This window comes from Balaenoptera acutorostrata, chromosome 9 (genome assembly GCF_949987535.1).
Source record: "Balaenoptera acutorostrata chromosome 9, mBalAcu1.1, whole genome shotgun sequence".
Taxonomy (NCBI): domain Eukaryota; kingdom Metazoa; phylum Chordata; class Mammalia; order Artiodactyla; family Balaenopteridae; genus Balaenoptera; species Balaenoptera acutorostrata.
The window spans coordinates 49886685-49913352 of NC_080072.1; the positions used below are offsets into that span (position 1 = coordinate 49886685).

General features: G+C 40.2%; 2 protein-coding genes across 2 annotated transcripts in view; both read right to left on the reverse strand.

The window, feature by feature from the left end:
* Positions 1–5563: 5563 nt before the first annotated feature.
* On the reverse strand, positions 5564–7475 carry RBMXL2 (RBMX like 2). The gene has a single exon (XM_057553318.1). The coding sequence runs from the start codon at positions 6866–6868 to the stop codon at positions 5711–5713; it is 1158 nt and encodes a 385-aa protein (XP_057409301.1). The 5' UTR covers positions 6869–7475; the 3' UTR covers positions 5564–5710.
* Positions 7476–18976: 11501 nt separating this feature from the next.
* The window catches only part of LOC103015928 (NACHT, LRR and PYD domains-containing protein 14), a 37427-nt gene continuing 29735 nt past the window's right edge, over positions 18977–26668 (reverse strand). Inside the window, exon 7 of the mRNA XM_057553262.1 lies at positions 18977–19123. Coding sequence (XP_057409245.1) covers positions 18977–19123 — 147 coding nt within the window. The remainder of the gene's footprint in view (positions 19124–26668) is intronic.

The window sequence follows — 26668 nt, forward strand, 5'->3', positions numbered from 1 at the left end:
CTCTATTTTACAGGTAAGGCAAACAAAGCAGAGGTAACCAGGCCAATATCACACAGTTAGTGAATGGTGGGTATAGGATGTGAATTCAGGTCTACCAGATTCCATACTACTTACTCTGAATCACTATACTCTACTGGAACTCACGGACTTTCTTAGGTGCACCAGGCTCTGTGTCAACTGTAAATAAAAATAACAGCCACACTTTTTAATATCCAGGCATCGTACTAGCTACCTGATTTATGAGATAAAGTCTAAGCCAATTATGCCAGAGAGTAATAATTCTAAATCCTACTAGATTTGAAGGAATCAAAGTCTTTTTTTTTTTTAACCTCTCACTTTTTAAAAATTGAAATATTTTGAAGTACAATATGTTACTTTCAGGGCATAATTAGTTTCATAATGATTTGACATTCGCATACATTATGAAATGATCACTAAGATTAAGTCTAATAACTTAATGTGTCCCCATACAACATTAGTATAGTATTATTGACCATATTCTTTATGCTGCATGTTACATCCCTGTGGCTTATTTTATAAACAGAGGTTTGTACCTCTTAATCCTCTTTATCTACTTCATCCCCCTTTCCCGCCTGCCTGCCTTCCCTGAAGGAATCAAGGTCTTGATAATAACATATCACTTCAAACTGGTTAGGAATGGGACACTGAGCCTGCTGATGGAGGTTCTTGGTCACCTTAGCTGTCAAGAAGTTGAGAAGGCAGAGGCTACGGAATATAAATCAGGGCTGTAAAGAGTCAAATACATCTTCTAGATTTCAAGTTGGGTGAATACAGCCTGAATAAATACAATAAAACTCTCAAGTTGAACTTTTCTGAAGACTTCTAGTGCATGAGCAATTTTACCAGTCAATGGCAATGATAAACTCCAAAGGAAAGTCGTGCTACTGCTGTGTGTAGAATGCTGTGGTACTACCACCTGATGAACCCCATTCATTCCCGGCACTGTGTTGTGTGTTTATATGCCTTACCTTATTTTAAACTCTCAATTTTATGAGATGATTATCATCATTTGCATATGAAAAAACCAAAGGTCAAATTTTTAAAAGATAATTGCCCCAGCCACATAAAATAACAGAATGTGGACTCATACATATGACAAAAAGATTACCTTTCTACTGTAACAAGGAGCCTCCAAACATTATGAGGAAGCTATATTAGTTTTTCCTAATTTCTTCCCTAAAAATTCATAACACATCCTCAGATTTGTCATTATTCTTGAGTATTTTGTAAATAGTTGAATACATTCCACAGGGTCATCATTGCTCTGTAGTTATCCTCTAGAGTTAGTTTACTTTTGTGCTTGATACGCATGTTCAATGTCACCCACAAAATATTTGGACTCAGAATCATCTTTAAAGAATTTAGATGTGCTATACTGTGAAAGAAATTACCTTCACAAACAATATCACTGCAAAGAGAACATAGAGATTCTGAAAGGAATTCCACCACCACTGGATTTCATGTGTGCACAGCAAAAGCAACACAGGCTAACACCACTTGGTGAGTTTGGGAATATGCCCCAAAGAGGAGGACACAGTAACTGTCCCCAAAAATGAAACTTCTCTTGGGTAAGAGGATAATCACATAACCTTTGAGGTAAAGGTTAAATGGGAGGCAGCATGGACCCCACATAATCTTAAGGTTGAGAAATGTTAGAGAGGTCCCAGGTTGGAGAAATACAGGCAGAAAATTCTTTGCCATCTTACCTGTCCTGAGGCAAGGGGAAAAGGGGAGCTATTGACCTATAGGAAACAAGTCTCCCTCCAACACTCTAGGAGAACCCCAGGATTCAGGTTGCAATCAGAGATGGAAGATGTTAAGGCCTCACCTGATGGGGAAATATTCAGCAATGCTGTCAGTTGCCACATGGACAGTCTGGATTCTTCTGGAACCCTGTTCTGGACAGAAGGAATGTGGAGAAGGGGTCTCAGGAATAGGCTGAGACAAGCTCAAGATAGAGAACGTAAAGGTTTTGGTTATGAGATGCACATTCCTTAAACTATACCCAGGGAGTCAGTCCTGCAAAACACTTGATATGCTCTCTCTCTCTCTCTCTCATGAAAGTGATTATAAACAAGATCTCAACTGACTAGCTCTCTTGCTTATTTTCCTACAAAGATAGCTCTAATACATTAATTTCCACTGAGGAAATATTGGGTCTGTTACATATGTACATGAGAAATCCACAGCCTTTGTAAGCTATGATCTCTTGAGCTCATTTAAGCTCTGGCTAAGTCTTTATTTCCAAATGTTTGCATCTCACTTTTAAAAAAATTATTAGTAGTTTCAATAGCCATGAGATTACTCCTCAGAAATAACAATTCTGTTAACTGGAAAAAGGTTTTCATCGCTATTATACTTCAAAAAGAATAGCAAAGGGAAAACTGTACTATCAGCTAAGATTTGGTTCTCAGATATAAAAGTTCTACCCTTGCGGTTATCGTGAGCTAGCCATGAGCACAGTCCAGAATAAGAAGGTTCTATAAATTGAGTCAGACAGAATAAGGCGTCGTCCACCCAGAGGGAACAAACATGGGAGGGAGAATCACCGTCAAGGTAAGACAGTTTCAGAGTAATAGTTAACATTTTTTTGAGTAGCCATTATATTCTGGTGCTTACTGAGCTCTATTTTTCACATTAAAATTTGTATTATAAAGTATTTTGAAATTATACAGTAAGAGATGCCAATGTGCAGACCATAGAAATTTAAGGTAACATTGTCATTTTTGCTTAAAATCCACCTCTTTTAAAGAGATAAAACATTACAAATTCAGCTAAAGCTCACTCCCCACACTAAATATCCTGACTTCTTGTGTATCACTCCAATAATATTTTTGTTCTTTTATAGCACATCTATATTTACAGAATTTACCTTTTTCACCCAGCAAGTATTGATATTTACCTATGTTGATACATGTGGATCTGGTTGATTCACATTAGCTTCTACATGGAACTTCACCGAAGAATGAATCTCAGTTGATCCTCTCCAGTAGGGTCTTTCTACCCTTTTTAACATTCAAAAAATGCTGTAAAGACCAATCCTGTGCATATCTCCTTGTGTACTTGTGCAAATTTCTCTAGGTCCTCTCCTTGAAGCAGATTTTCTGGGTCATTAAGGTATGTTCCCTCCAACTTTATTAGGCATTGCCAAGATTATTTCCAAAGTGATTGTGTCAATTTCCACATCTATCAGAAAGGTATGAGTTCTTTTGCCCACTTTTTTCTTGGTATTTTTTCTTTCTTATTGTTTTCTAAGTATTCTTTTGGAAATTATTTCAATGCAAATAAATTGTTCCAATCTATGGTTTAATACTTCACTTTACCAGTGTCTTTTATCACAAAAAAAATCTTACTGTGGAAAATTATATCAACATTTTCCTCCTAGGTTTGTGCTTATCTTAAAAAGAAACTCTGTACCTCAGTGTGATATATTTATTTTCTTCTAAGTGTTTAAATTTTTTTCCTCTTCACATCACATTTATCTTCAAACCAGCTAGAATGTTTTTGTGTGTATAGTATTAGGGAATCTCTTTTTGCAGAGATAGCCATTAAAAAAAGTCCATCCTTTCACCATTGCTTTAAAGCTATCTGTCATAATACCATGTTTTCATATACAGCTTGGCCTGTTTCTAGGCTATTTTGGTCTATTGACCTGTCTGTATTTGTCTGTTGATGTCACACAGCTTAAATTACTATAATTTTCTAATAAGTCTTGATATCCAGTAGGGTAAGTTCTCTTTTTTTTCAGAATTACTTTGCTCTTCTTGCTCTTTATTCTACCATATAAGTTTTAGGATTAGCTAAATCTCCCATTAGTGTCTTTTAAAAAAATCTATTTCTTAATAATTTGTTGGTAGTGAATGGGAGCTATTAATTTTTTTCCAGTTTTGTGGTTGATTGGCCAAATCTTTTTAGTATGCCATCGCTGATCAACACAAATATATGATATTATTGGGGAAGAGGGGAGGGGTGCTGTGTGGCAAAAAGAAATCATGTTGTAATTTCACTTGAAGTTGTACTGATTTTCCAAATTAATTTGGCAAGGTTGAGAACGGTTATGATAGTCTTCCCAACCATGACATGACATGAATCTCCATTTATTTAGGCTTCTTTTATGTCCTTTAACAAAAATTAGCAATTTTTCCATTAAGGTCTTACACATTTTTGCCAGGTTAACTCATGGATCTTTTTTTGTTGTTGAGCTATTTCTTGCATTTGATCTTCTGGGCCACTATTGCAGCCTCTCCTGTAATTCACCTACTTTATTATTGTGTCAAAAAATCATGTTTTTAGAGTCATGTATGTGTGTTACATTCAGATCCCTTTAAGGACTTTTTGTTGTTGTTCAGGTGTTCATCTGTTTCTCTAGCAATTGTAACACTGAACATGGATCCTAATATTTTGACCCGATCCGTCTCTGTCTGGTCGTTAGAGACCCTTGACTGTACAATTACCTTTCTTTCAGATGAACAGAGGAATTCCACAGGAGCTAAATGGAAAAGGTGTTTCTTACCTTGTGCTTGGGGTGAAAAAAGGAGACTCTCATATTCCTGAGCCACTTTGGAGGAAGCCTCTATGATCTTTGCTCAAGCCCTTCTCCCCACCATAAGAGTATAGACCACTCAACCCATGCCCTTGCCTTTTGTGGACAGGAGGACCTCATAACAGGCTGAGATCCTCAGATGTTGAAATGCCAAGCTCTCAGGGATCCTCTGAGTTTCTGAGCTCTAATGATGCTTACTTTTGATTCTTCTATCCCTAGGGGAAGAAACCCAATTCTCCAATTCTCTAGAGCCAAGGGCAAGTAGCTTGCAGTTAGGAATGGAAGCCATCTGGATACCCAAATCCACCATTGGTATATTTTCTACTTGTTTCTTAATAATTTGTTGGTGGTGAAAGGGAATGGTATTAATTGATTTTATGGGGGGCGGTTTGCAGTTTTGTGGCTGGTTGGCCAAATTTTTAATATAGTATTCCATCCTAGTTCAACACAAGAATGGTATTTTGGGGAGTAAGGGAACAGGAGATTCTGCAGATTTCCAAAGAATAAGAAAACAGGCAAAATGTGGCCAGCATTCTCCATTTGTTTTTTTAGACTTACTGAGTGAATAGAACTTTCTTTTGTTACATATACAACTGATCTAAGTGGTTTTTGTTGTTGCTGTCAGCTGTTTGGTTTTTAATACGGTTAACACTGAGATTCAGTTTGAAAGACACTTTGAAATCTTAGGAGTAAAACACACCAATCCCTCCCACTCTCCCAAAAATCTAGTTGGTTTGAATGGACAGAATGACCGAATTTTCCATTTTAGGTGGGCAGAAAGATCTTTGTAAAAGATCTTAGAACTTTTGGCCTCATTTATCAGGAGAATTTATAAGGAAGGAAGCCTTTAGGAGAATTTCTACTTGGAAATATAAGAAAACTAGTACGCAGGTTCAAGTCGTATACTTTTAAATGAACTTGTTGAAAGAAACGTTAACAATTCCAAAACGAAATCAAAACGAGTTTTAACTTTTTCCTCTCAAAAGTACCACAAAAAAAAAAATTATGGAGAGAAAGTTAACAGGAAATTCTTAAAACGTAAAAACAACTCTTCCTTGCACTAGTCCTTGAGTAGTTACCATAGAACAGTCTCTGCTTTTCGGCAGCTTCTTTGAATGCGGATTTTGGTCCCAACTCTCTTGCTGCTTAGTATCTGCTCCGGTCTCCCCCTCTCTCCGAGCAGCTTCCCAGGCGGCCTCCGCCTATGGGGGCCCTGCGGCCGGACCCGCTGTAGGACTCGCGCGGGGGCGGGCACCCCCTCTCCATGGACGGCGGCAGCCCGCGATCAGCTCTGCCTGCCCGGTCGCGGCCCCTCCAATAGCGCTCGCTCCGGCCGCCACCGTAGGCGTCGGGCGAGCAGCCGCGGTACTCGTCGTAGCGGCCGCCGCCGTAAGATGGCGGGGGCCACCGTGCAGGGGGGGCGCTGCGCGGGTCTCCGTAGCTCTCGAAGTGGTATCGGTAGGAGCCTCCACTCGGGTGATCCAGGTAGTCGCGGTCGCGCCCCCCGTAGCCGTCTCGGTCGCCGTAGCCTCTCGATGCACAGTCGTCCCGGGCGCTGGAGTGGCCGTAGTCGCGGTAGGTGTACTCTCTGGGCGAGGGGGCAAAATCCCGGGGGTCGCGGACGCTCGAGTAGTCGCGGCTCGACGAGTAGCTGTGTCGGGGCGAGTAGCCCTCCTCCCGGGGGCCCAGGTACGGGTCCCGGCGCGGGGGCGGTGGCTCCCGGCGCGGCGGGCCGCCATAGCCGTCTCGCCCCCGAGCGGCCGGGGGCCGCCCGCGTATTCCACCGCCTCCGCTGTGAGCCGGGCCCGACGGCGCGGCCCTCTTCGGGGGCGGGCCGGCCCTGCGCGGCGGCGGCGGCCCGCGCTTCACAGGCAGCGGGGCCCGGGAGGACCGCAGGTCGAAGTCGCCCGCGTAACCGCCGTCGTCCGCCGGCCCGCCCCGGGACTGGGGGCGCCGTGGGCCGCCGCCGCCGCCGCGGGCCCCGAGCAGGCCCCTTGGGCGGCTGTGGGACGGCGGCGGACCCCGCCGGCCGCTCTCGAACACCGGCTTGGTGGCCTGGGCCACCTTAATGGCCTTACCATCCAGGGACTTGCCGTTCATGTCTCTGGCGGCGGCCTTGGCGTCTGCCGGGCTTTCGAAGGTGACGAACGCGAAGCCCCTGGACTTGCTGGTTTCTCGATCTTTCATCAGGAGCACCTCGGTGATGCAGCCATACTTGCCAAACGTGGCCTCGAGGATTTTCTCGTCGGTTTCGAGGTTGAGCCCGCCAATGAAGAGCTTCCCCGGGCGATCCGCTTCCACCATGTCTGCGGGTCGGGTGGTCAGTGGCGGTGGGCGGCGAAGTCGAGGCACCGGTCTTGGCCTCGGAGCCCGCTGGCCGAGGGCGGCTCCTACCGGTTGGCGGTGCGTCGTCGCGGAAACCCCCGGAACCACAAGTCAGCTGCGCAGGCGGAACGCTCCGGTTTGTGCCTCTCGGGTCTAGTTCCCGCAGCCTGGCCGGCTCTTGCTGGTTGTGATTGGTTGGTGGTGCGGGGAGGGCCGTCCCGCCGGCAACTAGGGAGGTTGGCGGTTTTGTGACTTTTTTCCAGTCGTTTAACTACGACTGAGTAAACCTATCATTCGCCTGAATTCTTTAAGTCACTCCTGAAAGCTCGGCTGCAAAATGAAAAGCTGTTAGGTTACATCAAAAAGTTTTTCCCATTGCTCTTAATGAGAGGAATTTTAATGCATTCCAATCCACGTTACCCAAAACCACATTCAAACAGAAAAAGTAGTTGAAAAAAATGGAATAATAACAATTGTAAAGTTTTAAAATGCAGTTTGTACGTAAAATGTGTTAAGAATAAGATTTTTTGCGTTGCCAAGGGGAAAGAGAGAACTTGATAAGCGGAGGGTTCTTTGGTGGTATAGGAAGAAGAGGGAGTCATTCTTTGGATGTACCATCTTTCCCTCCTGCACCGTTTTCTTGCATGTTTCAACCTTCAAAGGACCCGTAGTTACGTAGTATTGAAACTGCGCTTTAAGATAAATATTGAACAGAAAGTCACCTGAGGGACAAAATGAAGGCAAATGTGACAGCACTAGGACACTCGCCAAAGTAGCACCTAAGCAAGCATAGGACACTAAAGCCTTTTCCGCTTCATCGCGAAAGAAAGGCGCACCTCAGGAAAACAAAACATTTTGGGTTCATTCTAACGAATTACACAGTTCAGATTCGTTCCTCACGATATTCTCTGAATGGAAATAAGTATGAAAAGTAAATTGGTGAACTGTCTTCACCCGAGATAGTAATGTCTAAAGCCACTTTTTAAAAAAAATATTTACTTTGTGTGGGAATGTGTATATATATATTATGTGTTACTTTTTTTTATTGCAATAGCCATATAATCTTGAAAAGGGTAGTGCAAGGAGGCAATTTTATGATGTTTCTGATTTTAATGGGTACTCTTTTAAGGCTTTGAGATTTTTTTAGCATGCATAAATGGAAGTTAAAGTATAAATGCATCCCATCAGTTCATGTGAGGAATGGCAGTAACAAATTTTTATTATTAAATCATTATTATATTTCTAAGGTAAACTTACCTGTTGGGATGTATTCATTTTTAAATATATTAACGAATTTTGTTTGCTCATACTTAGAAATTTTACATTTCTGGGCATAAAGGGTATTAGCCAATAATTTTCTTTCCCATACCTAGCTGGGGAGATTTTTGCCCAAATTTCTTTTAGTTTTCAGTCTATTCAGATTTTAAAAAATTTCTTCTTGACTTGGTTTTTGTAAGATATACTTTTTTCTATAAGTTATCCATCTTTGTTTAATTTGAAATTTTATTTTATCAATAGCCATGTCCTGTTTTGCTTTCTCTCTTTTGTGTGACCAGTCTTGCCAGAAGTTTTTTATCTTTTCAAAGAACTACACTTTTTCTTTGCTGATCCTCTGTTCTGATTTTATTTGCTGCTATTGTGTTTTCCTTTCCATAATTCTTTGGATTTACAATTTGTATTATTTTTGTTCTAGATTTTTAGGTAAGACACTTAGTGCATTAAGAGTTTCAAAAAACATTTCTTCTGATTGTTGTATCTAAGTTTAAATTTTACTCTCCATGTACTAGTTAACAGCGTGCCCTGAGCTGTGATACATGGTTATTTTCACTGTTGTTCCGTTCCTAACATTTTCTCATTTTCATCATTTCTTGACTCATGAATTATAAAGAAGTATGTTTTTAAAATTTCAAACATATGGATATTTTTGGTTGTTTTCTAACATGCTCTATATGATATCCGTATGTTGGTATTTGCTGAAACTTGCTTTATGACCTGAAGTGTATGTGTGCTTGTGTGTGTGTTGTGTGTCTAACAGTCCACGTATGCTTGAGAAGAAAGTATATTCTCTAAATATTGGGGTAGAATTCTTTCCTTATATAGCGATGTTCAAGTCTTCCATATCCTAACTTATTTTTTATTTGATAGAGTTGTTGAGAACTTTTAAATTCCCATAATTGTAGATTTATTCATTTCTCTTTATTTTTATGTCCATTTTTGCTTCATGTAACTTAAGATTATATTGTTAAATGCATGAAGATTGAGAATTGCTATGTATTTCTGGTGAATGATTTTATTACATAATGATCCTCATTATTCATAATATTTTTTTACCTTAATTTGTTTTGTCTGACACTTATGTAGCTCAATATTTTTCAGATTTTTTTCTGCCAGCTTATGGTGTGCTGTCTGTTAACCATGCCTTTCTTGCCTCTTTTTTTCACCTTTCCTGCCATCTCTGGTATCACATGATTTGACTTTATTCCTTTCTTTTTCCTCTAACAATATGGAAGAAGTTATGTTTTCTATATCTATTCCTTGAATGATTACCTTTAATGTTTTTATTGAGGGCTAACTTATAAACACAAAATTTACAAGTTTACGTATAAAATCTTAAATTTACTGCTTAATTAATTTTTACATATGTGTACGTCGTGTAAACATGGATGACCCACATCAAGATCTATAACCTTTCCATCACCCCCAATTGGTCCCTCATGCCCCTTTCAAAATAATACCTTCCGCTCAGAGGTAACCACTTTTCTGACTTACATCAACCATAATTTTGTTCTGCTTGTTCTTTGACTTTATATAAATGGAATAATATAGAATGAACTCTTCTGTGTCTGGCTTATGGCACTCAGTATATTTTTGAGATTCATCCATGTATTGTACACACCAGTAATTGCACTTTTTCTTTGATTTTTTTAGTCATTGTATGACTATACCAAAATTTTTTTTTTTCCATTTTTCTGTTGATGGACATAGGAGCTTGTTGGGGAATGATTCCTTTTTCCTCCAGTTACCACAATGCCCTCTCCCCATATAATCAGTCCCAGATCCCACAATACATCCAGAATCCATTCACTTAACTACTTCTGCACTGCAATCACCTTCATACCAACTACCTATGTCCCTTGGCTGGACACCTGCTGGGGACACAAAGTCTTATGAGTGGGTAAAATGGTCAACAGTCCCAAGGGTCTGGGACTCCTTGACAAGGGAGCCTCATGTCCCTTGTCAAGTATCAAAACCCATTGGTGATCTGTACCCGGAGCTGCAATTAGATTGAGAGAATATAGAAATGTAAGGGTTGAAATTTAAGTGGAGGTTTGGATGAGAATTGGAATGTTTAAACAGGCTTTACATGAAATGATTGGGTCTCTTTGTGTCTTTTACCTGAGTGTATTATGTGGATGGATATTGTAACTGACTGAGGAATGTTTCCCCTACCTACTGTTGTAAAACACAAGACGTAAATTTCTCTTTAAGCAGCATTAATAGGACATGCTAAATGGGAACAAGTAAGATTGCCTGACCACAAACGATGCGACCAACAAGGAATTAATTTCCAAAATATACAAACAGCTCATACAGCTTAATATAAAAAAAATAAACAACCAAATCAAAAAATGGACGGAAGACCTAAATAGACATTTCTCCAAAGCAGACATACAATAGCCAATAGGCACATGAAAAGATGCTTAACATCCCTAATTATTAGAGAAATGTAAATCAAAACTACAATGAGGTACCACCTCAAACCAGAAGAATAGCCATCTTCAAAATTCTACAAATAATAAATGCTGGAGAGGGTGTGGAGAAAAGGGAACCATCCTACACTGATGGTGGGAATGTAAATTGGTGCAGCCACTATGGAAAACAGTATGGAGGATCCTTAAAAAACTAAAAATAAAGTTACCATATGATCCAGCTATCCCACTCCTGGGCATATATGCAGAGAAAACTCTAATTAAAAAAGATATGTGCACCCCAATGTTCACTGCAGCACTCTTTACAATAGCCAAGACATGGAAGCAGTCTAAATGTCCATTGACAGATGAATGGATGTGGCATATCTTCATACACACACACACACACACACACACACACACACACACAATGGAATATTACTCAGCCATAAAAGGAATGAAATAATGCCATTTGCAGCAACATGGATGGACCTAGGGATTATCATACTAAGTGAACTAAGTCAGACAGAGAAAGACAAATATCATATGACATCACTTATATGTGGAATCTAAAAAAATGATAAAATGAACTATTTACAAAACAGAAATAGACTCATAGACATAGAAAACAAACTTATGGTTACCAAAGGGGAAAAGGGGGAGGGATAAACTAGGAGTTTGGGATTAACAGATACACACTACTATATATAAAATAAACAACAAGGACCCACTGTGCAGCACAGGGAACTATCAATATCTTGTAATAACCTATAATAGAAAAGAATCTGAAAAAGAATATATATATATACACACACACACATATATAGACATACATATATATCTGATTTACTTTGCTGTACACCTGAAACTAACACAACACTGTAAATCAACTATACTTCAATTAAAATTTCTTTTCACGAAAGATTGCCTGAGCCCACACAGTATAGAATAAAACTTTGAATGCTGGTATGAGTGAATTCTCTGCACCAGAGACCTATGTGGAGTGTAAACAGGTTTATAGCAAAAGCTTGTGAACACTCCACAGTAATGACTACTGGGACTTGGACTAGAGAATTTCCAGTTGAGGGGCAATTACTAGCTTGCTATTGAACATTAATTGAAACTGTCCCTATGACTGAAGGACAAAAAAATAATCTTCTCACCTCGCACCCATTAGTATGGTTACTATCAAGAAAAAAAAAAAAAAGAAAGAAAGAAAAAGCCAGAAAATAACAAATGTTGGGGAGGATGTGTAGAAACTGGAACACTTGTGCACCTACTGGTAGGAATATAAAATGGTGCAGCCACTATGGGAAACAGGGTGGTGGTTTTTCAAAAAATTAAAAACAGAATTACCAGATGATCCAGCAATCTACTTCTAGGTATGTATAAAAAAGAATCGAAAGCAGGATCTCAGATATTTTATACCCATGTTCATAGCCACATTATTCACAATAGCCAAGAGGTGGAAGCAACTCGTGTCCATTGCCAGATGAGTGGATAAACAAAACGTAGTATATATGTACAGTGTAATATTATTCAGACTTAAAAGGGAAAGAAATGCTGACACCTGCTACAATATGGATGAACCTGGAGGACATTATGCTAATTATTTAAAATAAGCCAGTCACAAAAAAGACAAATACCGTATGGTGATTTCACTTATAAAAGGTGTCCTAGAATACTCAAGTTCATAGAAACAGAAAGTGGAGCAGCGGTTGACAGGGGCTGGAGGGAGGGAGAAATGAGGAGCTACTGTTTAATTGGTATAGAATTTCAGTTCTGCCAGATGAAAAAGTTCGAGGGATTTGTTGCACAACAATGTGAATATACTCAACACTACTGAACTGCACATTTAAGAATAGTTAAGATGGTAAACTTCATGTTATGTGTTTTTAACCACAACTAAAAATTTTGTAAATAAAAAATAAATAATAATCTTAAAACCTGAAGTATCAGTGATGTCTTGGGTGAGGTCAGAAAAACATGTTAATGGGGAGGACAGTGGCCAGTAGAGTTCCATAATAAAATGGAAATGGTTTGTATAGGAATATGTTATCAGAGGAATGCAGAGTTACTCAGTGGATTCACAAGCAGGTGTACCCTTTTCTCCAAGGACTGACTTTGGAAACACATGAGGAACTGCCAGAGTCTATTCTATGGATAGTGCCCTGTAAACAGCTTTTCAGCTGACCAAAAAAGCGCTGCTTCATTTATGGATGGCAGTTCCAAGGTGAACGGACCGCATCCTGTTTGGAAGGTTACCATATTGTTCGAAGAAGGTAAAAACCAATTAGTTCAGCAGGACTTTTTGGTCCTCCTTTTGAGTAGGAATCCAATGTAATAATGAAAAAAAAAAAAAAAACCCAGTCAGTTCAGTGAGCTGAATTATATCCTGTTTTCCTAGCAATGATGGAAGAAATGAACGATGATAAAAAGCCCCTATGTTTGAGCTTTTACTGACTCATCGGTGGTGTCCAATGGCCTGGCCTTAAGGGAATGGAAAACTGGCATATTAAAGGGATGCTCCTATGAGGCATGGCCATATTGAAATCACTATGAGAATTTGAGGGATGCATTACAGTAGGACATGGTGATGCCCGTAGGAAGAACCGACTAGCAGGTTCACAAGGTGGTTGGAACTGACTAGTGGATATCCTGGTGTGCTTGGTTGAGGAGGCCACCTGGGTGCATAAAATGAGTGGACACTGAGGGACTACAGCAATACAGAGAGGGACTCAGTCTAGACATACCCCTCTTGCACCTCTGAAGCACAAACTGCCACTAAGAACTGTTTTGTTTGCCAAAAGAAAAAGAAAAAAAAAAAAAAAGACAGAGCCTGCAGATGGGATGTTGCAGATAACCTTGGAGGGGGAAAGACCGTGAACATAGCAAGTGGCAAGTGAGTCAGATGCTGATATCCAATGGGTCTTGACAAGAATAGATCCTGACTCTGGTGTAGACTTTGCTTACTCAGTGATAGATGCAAATGCTCAGAGTACTATAAAAGAACAGTACAGAAAATATTATACCAATGTGGATCACCAAGTGACATTTCTTCAGACCAAGGTACATACTTTACACCCCATAGTGTAAAGAGATGGACAGAGAGATATCCTGCTCAGAGTAACAGTTTGATAGAGAATTGGAATGGGGAATTAAAGCATCAGTTGTCTAAAAGGCGGGTAGATATAGGCATGAGGGGCTCTCTTACCTGCATGAGTGTGTGCTCACACTCAACATGAGCGGGGCTAAGGGAGTGTCCTCACTAAATAGAGTCCTCTTTTTTTTTTTCTCCCTGGTGGATATGGGGTGGAGAAGGATACTAGTATGACTGTGCAATCCTTCCCACATGGAAGATGACTGATGACCATAACTTTTTCTTTCCTTCCCACCTCACCTCACCTTTCTTTTCCTTACGTAATGGTCACAGGATCAGGGCTGCAACTACAAGTCCCAGAAGGAGGGATGATACCCAAGCAAGAAACTATAAATTTTTATGTCAGAATTCCTAAGGACCTGATGGAGAGGATTGTCCCTATACCCTTTTTGGCAAAACTGGGATTAACAGTGAATGCAGCTATATTGTCTAATGGTAAAAACGGCCATGGGTTCTGTGTCTACATAACCCTACTCTAAATGAATGGGAGGTACTTTCTACAGGAGTACTGCTGTCTGCAACCTAGAGCAGCATAGCGGGTGCCACGCTCCCTTCCAAAAGTGGAAAAGTTTGGGTATAAATGGAGAGAGGGAGGGTAAAGGAATGAATAAATGGGTTATATGAAGAGGGACACCCAAAATTACATTAACACTCTGAAAGCGGCTCCAAGCAAGAGATGATATTATCTCTTAGCTCGATGAGACCACATGCCTGAAAGAATGGAGCTACACAGTGCAGAAGCCACTCCTGCTTTCGGAACCTGCCAAGATCAAATGGAAGCCTGCAAACCTGGGTGGCCTCATCCTGGGAGATCTTTCATACAATATGAAGATGGACTGGACCGAAAGGGACTCTGGGAACGTGCCAGTCTCTTTTGACTTTCACTTTCCAAGTTATATCTACCATAATGCAATACGGTCTTACACTTACATTGTTGTTAAAATGATAATACTGACATTGATAGTCAAATGTACTTGGAAATTGAGTTAAAAGCCTCCTATTTCTATTCTACACTGACTCCTCCAAATGTTGCTATATCTGTTACGGTCAGACAGATACGATCTTTTTGCTATAAGGGATCCACTGTCAAAGACCAGGGGGTAGCCTATGGTATAACAAAAAACATTTATTTGGTCTTTGTCTAAAACCCTTGCAATTTCCTGAGTGACAGGAGTGTCTTTTATTGTCCATAATGAGACCCTTTCCACCACACCTGAGGAACCTGAGGTAACTCCTAACGGGGCACCTAGAGAGCTTCAGGATGGGGACTGGTCACCAGAGGAACCAACCATGAGATTAGAGGGTTAGAACCTGACCTCTGGGAAGGGGGCTGAAGATTGAATTCAATCACTAATGGCCAATGATTTAATCAATCCTGCCTATGAAATGAAACCCCACGTAAAAACCCTAAACAACAGAGTTCAGGGAACGTCTGGGTTGGTGAACACAGAATGTGCTGGGAGGATCATGCACTTGGAAGGGGAATGGAAGCTCTGTGAGTCCACTCCTCCCCACCCTGAACTTGCTCTTCATCTGGCTGTTCATTTGTATCCTTTATAATAAACTATAATCATAAGTATAGCACTTTCCTTAGTTCTGTGAGTCATACTAGAGAATTATAGAACCTGAGGGGGATTGTGGGAATTCCCAAATTTGTGGTTGGCCTGGAATCTATTGTGGTAATCAGGGAGAGATGGTATGTCATTTTCCAACAACAGTCCTCAATTCTCTGACACCAACTGGGTGTCCTGTAATTCAACTCATTTCTGACACTATGTACCTAGAGTCAGCACAGACTGTGTGGCTTAAGGCCTCAGTTCCAACAAAACTGCTCTCACTTCAGATGCCAGCTGCAAATGGGGTCCCCAAATTTCTGCCTGGCCAACTACAGAGCAACTACAATGAAGAGGTTCTGACATACACGGTCTTTGTAAATTCTACACTCGTGGTCTGGGCCACTCATTTTGAAATATTTTAAAGTAATAATATCTGAAATTATAAAAAGGCATTAAATAGATGAGTATTTTGTGTGTTTACCCACTGTCCCCCATGTACCCATGAAAAAGAATGTCTCATACTATTTTTCAATCCTTGTACAACTACTGGCAGCAAACTGTAGTAGATTTGAATGATGAATGAAGGTACAAGTACCAGTGAACAAGGAAGGGTCCACCAAAGGAGCTAGAACCAGGCAGGGGGGTGGGGGCATTCCCTATGTAGTCTTTCACTGGCTACACTGGTACCAGTATCCTCCAAGAGAGTAACTGGGCCAGGGTACCCTAGATGGAGACTTAGGGGGCAGAGGAGCTCCAAGATGAAGAAATGTATTACCATCAGGGAATAGAGATGACATTTCAAGAAAAATAAAAAAGAATCACACTCCTTGCTCTAAAAATTGAGAAAAAAAAAAATCTCTGCGAAGGGCTATGCCCTGACAAGGATGAGTTGCAGAACACGAGGAATCGTCTTGAAGGTCCCTATCTCCTCAGGGTAGAAATCCCTAAATCAATTGAATGAGATCCCCATCCTTCCTACTAGGAAGGTCAGGGGAATTTCTCTGGAAGCAGCACCAGTGCCTGTAGCCTGGGCCCCTGAATCTGTCCCTAGTATCTTCAGGGACTAAGTTCTGATCCCAGCATCCAGACACACAGAGTGATCTCACGACTCTACACCATGCCACAAACTCCTTGACAGTGAGGAGGGAGCTTCCCAGTTAGTCTGAAGCTTGGGCACCCTCTCTTTTTTTTCTTAATTTAATTTTTAAAATTATGGTAAAATATACTTAACATAGAATTTACCACCTTAAGCATTTTTAGATACACAGTTCAATAGATGTGATATTGTGATTTATAATAAATATATATTTTTGTCTTGGTCCATGGTTCCTGGCTCACAGCTCCTAAAACCCTTGGAATTTCCTAAGCAATGAGATCAATGGGAAATATTTAATATTTGGTTTTTGTCATGGGTTTCTGAAATAGCTCCAGAGCCATAAAGGTGAAAGGAATGTCTTGTTATTCATAACAAGCCCCTTTCTACCATACTTGGGTTTATGTTAATGAGACAACAGTGAACCAGAGAGCCGTGGTTTCCGCCCTTATTGAACTTAGGTTGTGGTGAGGAAGACAGACAAAAAGAAATAAAATAAGGAAATCTTGGTGTTAGTGGTAGGAAAGGAAGAAACACTGATGCATTGTTAGGAAAAGGGGAGAGGGTGGTACTTACGATAGAGCGCTCAACCTCCCGGAGGAGATAATATTTAAAGGATGGCCCACAGCCAGATCTATGAAGAGTGGAAGAGCAGAGTAGGCAGAGAGGATCACCTGCACAAAGGACCAGTGGTGAAACACTTGGAGCATACAAGGAATTGGGAAGAAATTACATTGTTTAGTGAGAGGGGAGAGTGAAATATTGGAAAGCTGAACCAAATTATGCAGTCTTTTGAATACGAAGAATTTGGTCCAGCTCTAGTAACATTCACTCACTCTCTCATTCAAAGAATATTTCTTGAACATCTGATATAAGGCAGGCATTGTACTAGGTGAAAGAGATTCCGAGGTGATGACAAACAGTAAAGGGGGCTGTTGAATTAAAAACTAATTACATCTGAAAGACAAAAGTACTAACAATAGTCTTTCTTCCCTCTGTTGCTATAAAGGAACCTGTTCATTTTCACCCTTTCCTCTGCTCTTAAAGAAGGATATTTATTTTCTGGTAGAGGTTCTGTGATGATCTACAAAATAAAGAAATGAAGACTAAGGAAGGAAAAGAAAAATATTAGAAAGAACAATATATGCATAAGAAAACATACAAAATGATAAATGGAAAGTTTATAGAGTGTTATTCTGTTTGAAAGTAATGTTGTCAAAGGTTTACATTGTGTTTAGGGGTCAAAAGATGAGGCTGAATGTAATCATTAGTGGTGGAAGGAGGGGGAAAAGAGACTTCAATATGGTTTTTGTTTTGTTTTTAAAGAAAACTACATTGAAAGCAGTGTAGACGATATAGAGTAGAATGCAGTATGAGAAACCACGAGACCAGACAGGAAATAATGACCTTAAAGAAACCGTAGCAGGAGACTAGAAAGAGAAATCTTTTCAACCTAGTTTTCCATTATTATTTTCTCTTTTCCTCTTAAGTGTGCTGATGATACAAGGTATGATATGTGTTTTTTTCCTACACCATGAAGCAATTAACTCCATTCGCCTCAGACAATGACCTGGTGTCCCACAAATTTAACTCAATTCTGACACTATCTACCTGGAGATAGCATCAGATCCAATAGGTTAAAGGCTCAGTCCCACAAGACCGCCCCCACATCAGATGCCAGTCATAAGTCCAAGTTGCTACCTGTGTGTTTGACCAACTGGCTATAAACCCGAGGACCTCAAGACCCCTTCCTGAGGTTCAGTTAATTTGCTACAGTGGCTCACGGAACTCAGGAAAGTAGTTTACTTACTAGATTACTGGTTTATTACAAATGACAGTAAAGAATACGAATGAAGAGCCAGATGAAGAGAAACATAGGGCTAGGTCCTGCACAGCAAGAGCTTCTGTCCCCAAGGAGTTTGAGGCCTGGCAGGTGGATGCATTCTGGTTACCTGGAAGTTCTCCAGATCCCTCCCTTTTGGGTTTTTATGGAGGCTCCATTATATAGGCATGATTGATTAAATCACTGGCCATTGGTGATTGATTCAACCTCTACACCTACCCCCTCATCCCTGATTACAGGAGGTGTGACTGAAAGTTCCAACCCTTTAATTGGTTGGTTCCCCTGGCAACCGGCTCCACCATCCATAAGGGGTTTCCAGCTGTCACCTCAGAAACAACTCAGGTGTGGTTGAAAGGGGTTGTTATGGATTACCCTTTTCACCTGTATGGCTCTGAAGCTATTTCAGAAACTGAGGACAAAAGATGAAATATTAGAACAAAAGATGCTCCCATTGCTCTTATCAATGAGGAAATTCTAAGGGTTTTGGGAACCGTGAGCCAGGAACTGTCGAAAAAGACTAAACTTTATTATATTATAAATTACAGTATCACAGTAGGGTATAGATGGTTGTCCTTCAGACCTTCTCCCTCCTCCTTCAACCCAAAGTTCATTTTCTCCCCAGCTAAGAATAAAGAATGTTAGTGAGACATAAATATTTTTTTAGCCTCCATTTTATAGATAACTCGAAGTGTGAAAATACTAAATATCTGCCAACATCACAGAACTTGTAACTGATAGTAACAGGACTAAATCCCAAATCCTTTGATTTCAGATTCACTTGAGGTGTGGAACACAACTTGATGCCAGGAGCAACCCTCACTTGTGACAACGAAAAATGTCCCCTTGGTGGCCAAATCACCAGAGTTGAGATCCACTGTTCTAAGAGGTGAGCACTGTTAAGAAAAATCATCCAAAACTTAAAAATAGGCAAAAGGTATTACTGGTATTACTGAGTGTCCTTTCACTGTAGTTCTAGGCACTGTCTAGCAGACTGGGGATTATCTGATTTTCTAGGGGTGTGTATCTTTATGTCAGATTAGTTAAACAAGGAGGCCAATAGACTGAGGTGGTTCTAATACCTTAGCAGCCTACTAAACAAACCAAAACATAAACCTATACATGCCTCAAGGTTAAGAAATTGAAACCTAAGGACAACCAATCACAGCCAACTAGGCTTTTCCAGATAAGGAAAATGCTTAAGCTTTAGCCAATCAAATAATTTTCCAGTTTTGCATCTGCCTCTTCTCTATAAAAGCCTTTCCCTTAGCTCCTGTCCCATGGAGTGCTCCTAACCATTTCTGGTTTGGCACTGCCCTATTTAGTTGTTTTTTTTTTTAATTAATTAATTAATTAATTAATTAATTAATGGCTGTGTTGGGTCCTCGCTTCTGTGCGAGGGCTTTCTCCAGTTGCGGCAAGCGGGGGCCACTCTTCATCACGGTGCGCGGCCCTCTCACTATCGTGGCCTCTCTTGTTGCGGAGCACAGGCTCCAGACGTGCAGGCTCAGCAACTGTGGCTCACGGGCCTAGTTACTCCACGGCACGTGGGATCCTCCCAGACCAGGGCTCAAACCCGTGTCCCCTGCATTGGCAGGCAGATTCCCAACCACTGCGCCACCAGGGAAGCCTATTTAGTTTTTTGTTTAAATAAACTCTTAAAATTTTTGATTTGCCTCTGCTTATGTTTTAACAGTTCTCTGACTCTCAATTCTATTGATCAGAAGATTCACAACTTTGTAAGGGCAAAGATTATCTTACAGAGACCTGATAGCAATGCAAATAATTCTTGTCCTCTATCAGTGCAAATTTCCTCTGTGATGGAAAAGATAATCCCAAAGTTTATCATTTATTGCCTTGTAGGACATTAATCAGTTTTGTATTTACCTTACAATGTTATTCTAACTTTAAAAAAAAATGCCTTTCATTCTACAAACAAATGCTGGAGAGAGTGTGGAGAAAAGGGAACCCTCCTACACTGTTGGTGGGAATGTAAATTGGTACAGTCACTATGGAGAACAGAATGGAGGTTCCTTAAAAAACTAAAAATAGAGTTACTATATGATCCTGCAATCCCACTCCTGGGCATATATCCAGAGAAAACTATACTTCAAAAAGATACTTGCACTCCAATGTTCAGTGCAGCACTATTCACAATAGCCAAGACATGGAAGCAATCTAAATGTTCATCAACAGATGAACAGATAAAGAAGATGTGGTACATATATACAATGGAATATTACTCAGTCATAAAAAGAATGAAATAATGCCATTTGCAGCAACATAGATGGACCTAGAGATTATCATACTAAGTGAAGTAAGTCAGACAAATATCATATGATATCACTTATATGTGGAATCTAAAAAAAAAATTGATACAAATGAACTTATTTACAAAATAGAAACAGACTCACAGGCTTCGCAAACAAACTTATGGTTACCAAAGGGGAAAGGTGGAGGGGAGGGATAAAGTAGGAGGTTAGGATTAACATATATACACTACTGTATATAAAATAGATAATCAAAGAGGACCTACTGTAATAGCACAGGAAACTCTACTCAATACTCTGTAATAACCTATATGGGAAAAGAATCTGAAAAAGAATAGATATATGTATATTTATAATTGAATCACTTTGCTATACACCTGAAATTAACACAACACTGTAAATCAACTATACTCCAAAATAAAATAAAAATTTTTTTAAATGCTATTCATGATGGATATATAAACACTTGTTCTTCAAATGCTTTGTAAACTGCATCTCACTGGTTCCCTTACTAATGAATTGATAATATTCTTTGACAAGAGTTCATTTTGCATTTGTATAACCAAAGGGCCATGATTTAGAAAGAGCCATGATTTGAAATCCTCAAAAATTATTTAACTGCATCACTGGATCCACAATGGACCAATTAGAGTCTTTGGAAGACATTTTAAACTAAAGCAGGGGAATAAAAGAGATCTTTTCCCCTTGGTTGCTAAGCTGAAAGCATGTGAGCTCAAAGCTGCCTGTGACATACTTCTACCACATTTACCCAATACCATAGCCTCAAAATATCTAAAGGAAAATTTTAAAGAACTATAAGAAAAAAAGAAAACTTTTCCATCATATTAAAAGATTTAAAGAAAATGTTCTCAATAATTTATAGATTGAGCAACAAAAATTAGTACAAGATGATTTGAACTGCATAATTAAAAAGCTTGATTTAATGGATATATACACATGTGCACTCACTCAGTCATGGGAAAATACATATTCTTTTCAAGCACACATAGAAAATTGATTACTTACTAGGCCATGAATTATATCTTAACTAATTTCAAGAAACATTTTCACATTATCTGAACTCTATTAGGTTAAAAACAATAACAAAAACGTAACTTTTAAAATGCCTCTCATGCAACTCAATATAAAGAAAACAAACAACCCAATCCAAAAATGGGCAGAAGACCTAAATAGACATTTCTCCAAAGAAGATATACAGATAGCCAACAAACACATGAAAGGATGCTCAACATCACTAATCATTAGAGAAATGCAAATCAAAACTACAATGAGGTATCACCTCACACCAGTCAAAATGGCCATCATCAAAAAATCTACAAACAAGAAATGCTGGAGAGGGTGTGGAGAAAAGGGAACCCTCTTGCACTGTTGGTGGGAATGTAAATTAATACAGCCACTATGGAGAACAATATGGAGGTTCCTTAAAAAACTAAAAATAGAACTACCATACGACCCAGCAATCCCACTACTGGGCATATACTACTGGGCATATACCCTGAGAAAACCATAATTCAAAAAGAGTCATGTACCACAATGTTCAGTGCAGCACTATTTACAATAGCCAAGACATGGAAGCAATCTAAATGTCCATCAACAGATGGATGGATAAAGAAGATGTGGCACATATATACAGTAGAATATTACTCAGCCATGAAAAGAAACGAATTTGAGTTATTTGTAGTGAGGTGGGTGGACCTAGAGTCCGTCATACAGAGTGAAGTAAGTCAGAAAGAGAAAAACAAATACCGTATGCTAACACATATACATGGAATCTAAAAAAAAAAAAAAAGGTCATGGAGAACCTAGGGGCAGGACAGGAATAAAGACGCAGATGTAAAGAATGGACTTGAGGACACGGGGAGGGGGAAGGGTAAGCTGGGACGAAGTGAGAGAGTGGCATGGACATACATGCACTACCAAATGTAAAATAGCTACCTAGTGGAAGCAGCTGCATAGCACGGGGAGATCAGCTCGGTGCTTTGTGACCACCTAGACGGGTGGGATGGGGAGGGTGGGAGGGAGGGAGATGCAAGAGGGAAGAGATATGGGAACATATTGTATGTGTATAACTGATTCACTTTGTTATAAAGCAGAAGCTAACACACCATTGTAAGGCAATTATACTTCAATAAAGATGTTTAAAAAAAAAATTGAGTGAGAAGTCAAAAAACTCTCCACAAAAAGGGAACTCCAGATCATATAGCTTCACCAGAAATTTCTACAAAGTTCAAGGAAGAAATAAATTCAGCCCTACACAACCATATGCTAAAACCACACCCGACTGGCTACAATTTTAAAAATTGAGTCTGACAAAATTGACAAGAATAGAGTGCAACAGGAACTCTTACACACTGCCAGTGGTAGAATAAATTGGTGCAATCCTTGGGGATTTTCCCCATGATATAGCAATTCCACTCAATTATTTACCCTAGATAAATGTGTACACGTCTCACAATTCATGTATTAAAATACTCGTAGCAGCACTGATCATTAAAGAAAAAAAATGAAAACAACCCAAAAGTCCACCAACAATAGAATGGTTCTATAGTAGAGGAGAACTAATAAACAGAAACCTCAATTAAATAGAGTTGGGAGACCAGAAGAGGGAGCTCTCACACCCTGCAAAGATAGCAGAGCCCAACTGGAAGAAGGACTTTGCTGGCAAGGACTTAGCCAGTGAAAAGCCATGGACTCTTAGTTTACTGTAGCCCTTCCAGCTTCCTTTTCCTCTCTATGAATGCATTCTCCTTTCCTTGCCACGTGGAGACTTGCACATGGCTCATCATGGTTACAGCCCCCAAATTACAATTCTCTGCTAATCCCGAATAAACCTATTTTTGCCAGAGAAATATCTGGCAGTCTATTTGTTTCAGGATAGCAATAGTTTATCATATGGTCATTCACTGGAATATTTTACAGCAATAAAAATGAATAAAAACAGCCACATGAAACAACCAGGTGACTCTTACAATCATAACATTAAGCAAAAAGAAAATCATAACACAAAAGAATACATAAAGTATGATTCCCTGTATATAAAATTCAAAATCAAGCAAACTTCAAGTATATTGTTTATGATTACATGTATTATGGTTCACTGTAAAGGAAAACACATAAATTACTGCTATAGAAGTCAAGATGAGGGGCATCCCTGGTGGCGCAGTGGTTGAGAATCTGCCTGCTAATGCAGGGGACACGGGTTCAAGCCCTGGTCTGGGAAGATCCCACATGCCGTGAAGCAACTGGGCCCGTGAGCCACAACTGCTGAGCCTGCGCGTCTGGAGCCTGTGCCCCGCAACGGGAGGGGCCGCGATAGTGAGAGGCCCGCGCACCTCGATGAAGAGTGGCCCCCGCTTGCCGCAACTAGAGAAAGCCCTCACACGAAACAAAGACCCAACACAGCTAAAAATAAATAAATAAATAAATAAATAAATAAAGTAGCTATTAATTAAAAAAAAAATGTTTAAAAAAAAAAGTCAAGATGATGTTTACTCCTTGAAGAGGAGAGAGGCTGTGATTTGGGAGGGATGATTGAGGGGAATTTAGTTTACTGGGAAAATTCAATTTCCTAATCTGAGTGTGATTATATACACATTTGCTTTTTTAAAATATTAGTTTTATTTATTTTTCTGTATTTTATATTTTATAAAGAAAATGTTTAAAATATAATTTGGCAGAGCTTAAAAGTAACAGAAGAGAAAAATAAAAACCATAGAATGAAGGTCACATTAAAAGAAGCAAAAAGAAGTCACAACTGCTAAAAATACACTTAGGAATATGTAGCATGAGTTAGAAAAATCCAGCAAAAGAAGAATGAGTTTTAAAAGATTAAAGAAAATTACAGATAAGGAGTACAGACAAAAGAGATCCAACATAAGCATGTTGAAAAAAAATTAGACAAATAGATAAGGAGAATCTAAAGATAGGAAACCCTACCAAAAAAAGAGCACAATCTTCAGACTTAAATGGCATATGAGAAAAAATATTGATACAGAAAATTCAACACAAGACAAATTATTGGGCCAAAAAAGAAATTCTAAGGACATACAGGACAAAAAAAAAAAAAAAATTCTTTTTAACCAGTAAGGATATTGAAAGGGAAGAATCAGCTGATCTCAGACTTTTCTACAACTAGAGTCAATGCTAGCAGGGAACGGACTCTGCAGAACTCTGAGAGCATAACCAAAATACAATGAACACAACCAAGCTGCGACTCGAGTTCACAGAAAACTAAGACAGTTTCAGATATGCAAAAAATCTCTGGACCGGCCCCTCAAAATTAAATCAAAAAGATTACTGACTGTACCTCCCTCACCAACTCCTGGTCTACATTCCTTACTGGGGCAGTTTGGTCACGAAATGTGGCTATCCCCTGAAATGGCTCATCTCTTTTTGGCCACCTCCTGGGTAATGATTAGGATGAAAGGGATAGAAGGTTCTATAAAAAACTATTTTGAAGTTTCAGGATTGTATCCTGACCATTCCTCAGCATGATGCTTTTCTTTCCCTCACAGCAACTCCAGGCCACCCTGATTGGTACACCCTCCAGGTGGCAGGCCAGCCAAAAAGGGCCTTTGGGATTCAGACTTCATTCAGATCAGATACCTGGATTCTCTTTTGGATTGACAAGGCCCTAGGTCATGAGGATAATGAGCATTTGGTTGAGTACAATGCTGGACAACTCCCCCTACAAGCCAAGATGTGGGATGTAATGGGTTTCTATAAATGTTGTAAAATTGCTTTTGTCCCTTTCCCACCTGATTCCTCTGGACTGAAGGCCTGGGTGCCAGTGGCAGATGATTAGAGAAAAAGTGAAGTTATAGACACTGGGATGGGACACACTGACTTCATGGCTGGGGGGAAGACTAGCAACACTAATACGTGGGAAAGGAACACCTTAGAACCTGGGAGGTTCAGGGAGTGGGGAGAACAACGAAGGCTCTCTTTTTCACCCTAGATCCAACACTACTGCCTGGCAAAATAATTATGTGGTCTGCTTGAGTCAAGCAGCAGCTGCGGCTGGCAACCTGACCCACTGCCCAGTTGTCATGCTGCCCACATGCTATGAGAACAGAAAATCTCACATAGACATGGCAGGCCCTGAGCTATTCTGTTGTGCTTGAGGCCATCAATGGCAGACCCCAAATGTGGACCCCTCTCATGTGTATAGACACAGTATGACTTTGTTTCAGTCTGACTGATACAAATTCATAAAATTCTCTTGATGCTGGGAACAGCTGTGGGTTGTGTCACATATGGCAAACAAAGCAGTTGTAACTACTCAGTGGCACTGCCCACCTGATATAACCAAATCAAGGTAACGGTGACCCAAATCAAATATAACAACAAACCCCACACTGGAGCGACCTGTGCACCTTCAGCTTATGTGTTTGCATGTGGGGAAGTGTAGACCCCTGAATGGCTCTTTTACGGGCAAAGGGTTGCTTTTGGCCCATCTTTTGCCTCCTTTATTTATTGCCAATGACACCAAGAGCAGCAGGTCATTCTAAATTCCCTTTCATGAGTTGTAATGGAGAACCAGACCCATTGTTCCTCCTGTTGTTACTCAGCCGCTGAGCCCAGGACCCTGGGGCATGGTTTAAATCAACACTGCAATCTGGCCTCATCCTGTGCTTGGAGTCCTGTTGATAGTGGCCTTAATTAAATGGCACATGAGACAAACTGAACAAATTTAGTCCCAGCTTCTGTTGGTCAGACTAATCAGAGTGGCCAGTGGAGTGGCTTATCCCCGTGAAAATTCACCAGAAGCGAAGACTGTACTGTGTCGGAAAAGTGTTGGATATTTTGGGGAGACATTCTTCCACGGGTATTTCACTCTCCCACATGTTGTACTGACAAAAATGCAAGGCCCTGACAATACTTTACCTGGCTGTTTCCTAGGAGGTGTGTGCAGTGAGCAACCTTGAGGGATGAAGAAATGTCTCCCTCCAGGACAAAGGGCAGGCTTGCTCACTGCTTGCCATAAAATGGTGAGCTCCCCAAACTCAATGTTCCTCTCCTGGAATGCAACCCACTGCATGTGGAGGTATCCATCCAAGTCTTCCACATCGACCCTGTGGGACCTGGGGCACTCCGGAAACTGACACAAACATGCCCAATGCTTACGGGGCTATACTCTGAGTAATGAAG

What these genes read in the sequence shown, in the direction of transcription:
- RBMXL2 (XM_057553318.1), bottom strand. Translation starts at nt 6,868, where the DNA reads ATGGTGGAAGCGGATCGCCCGGGGAAGCTCTTCATTGGCGGGCTCAAC.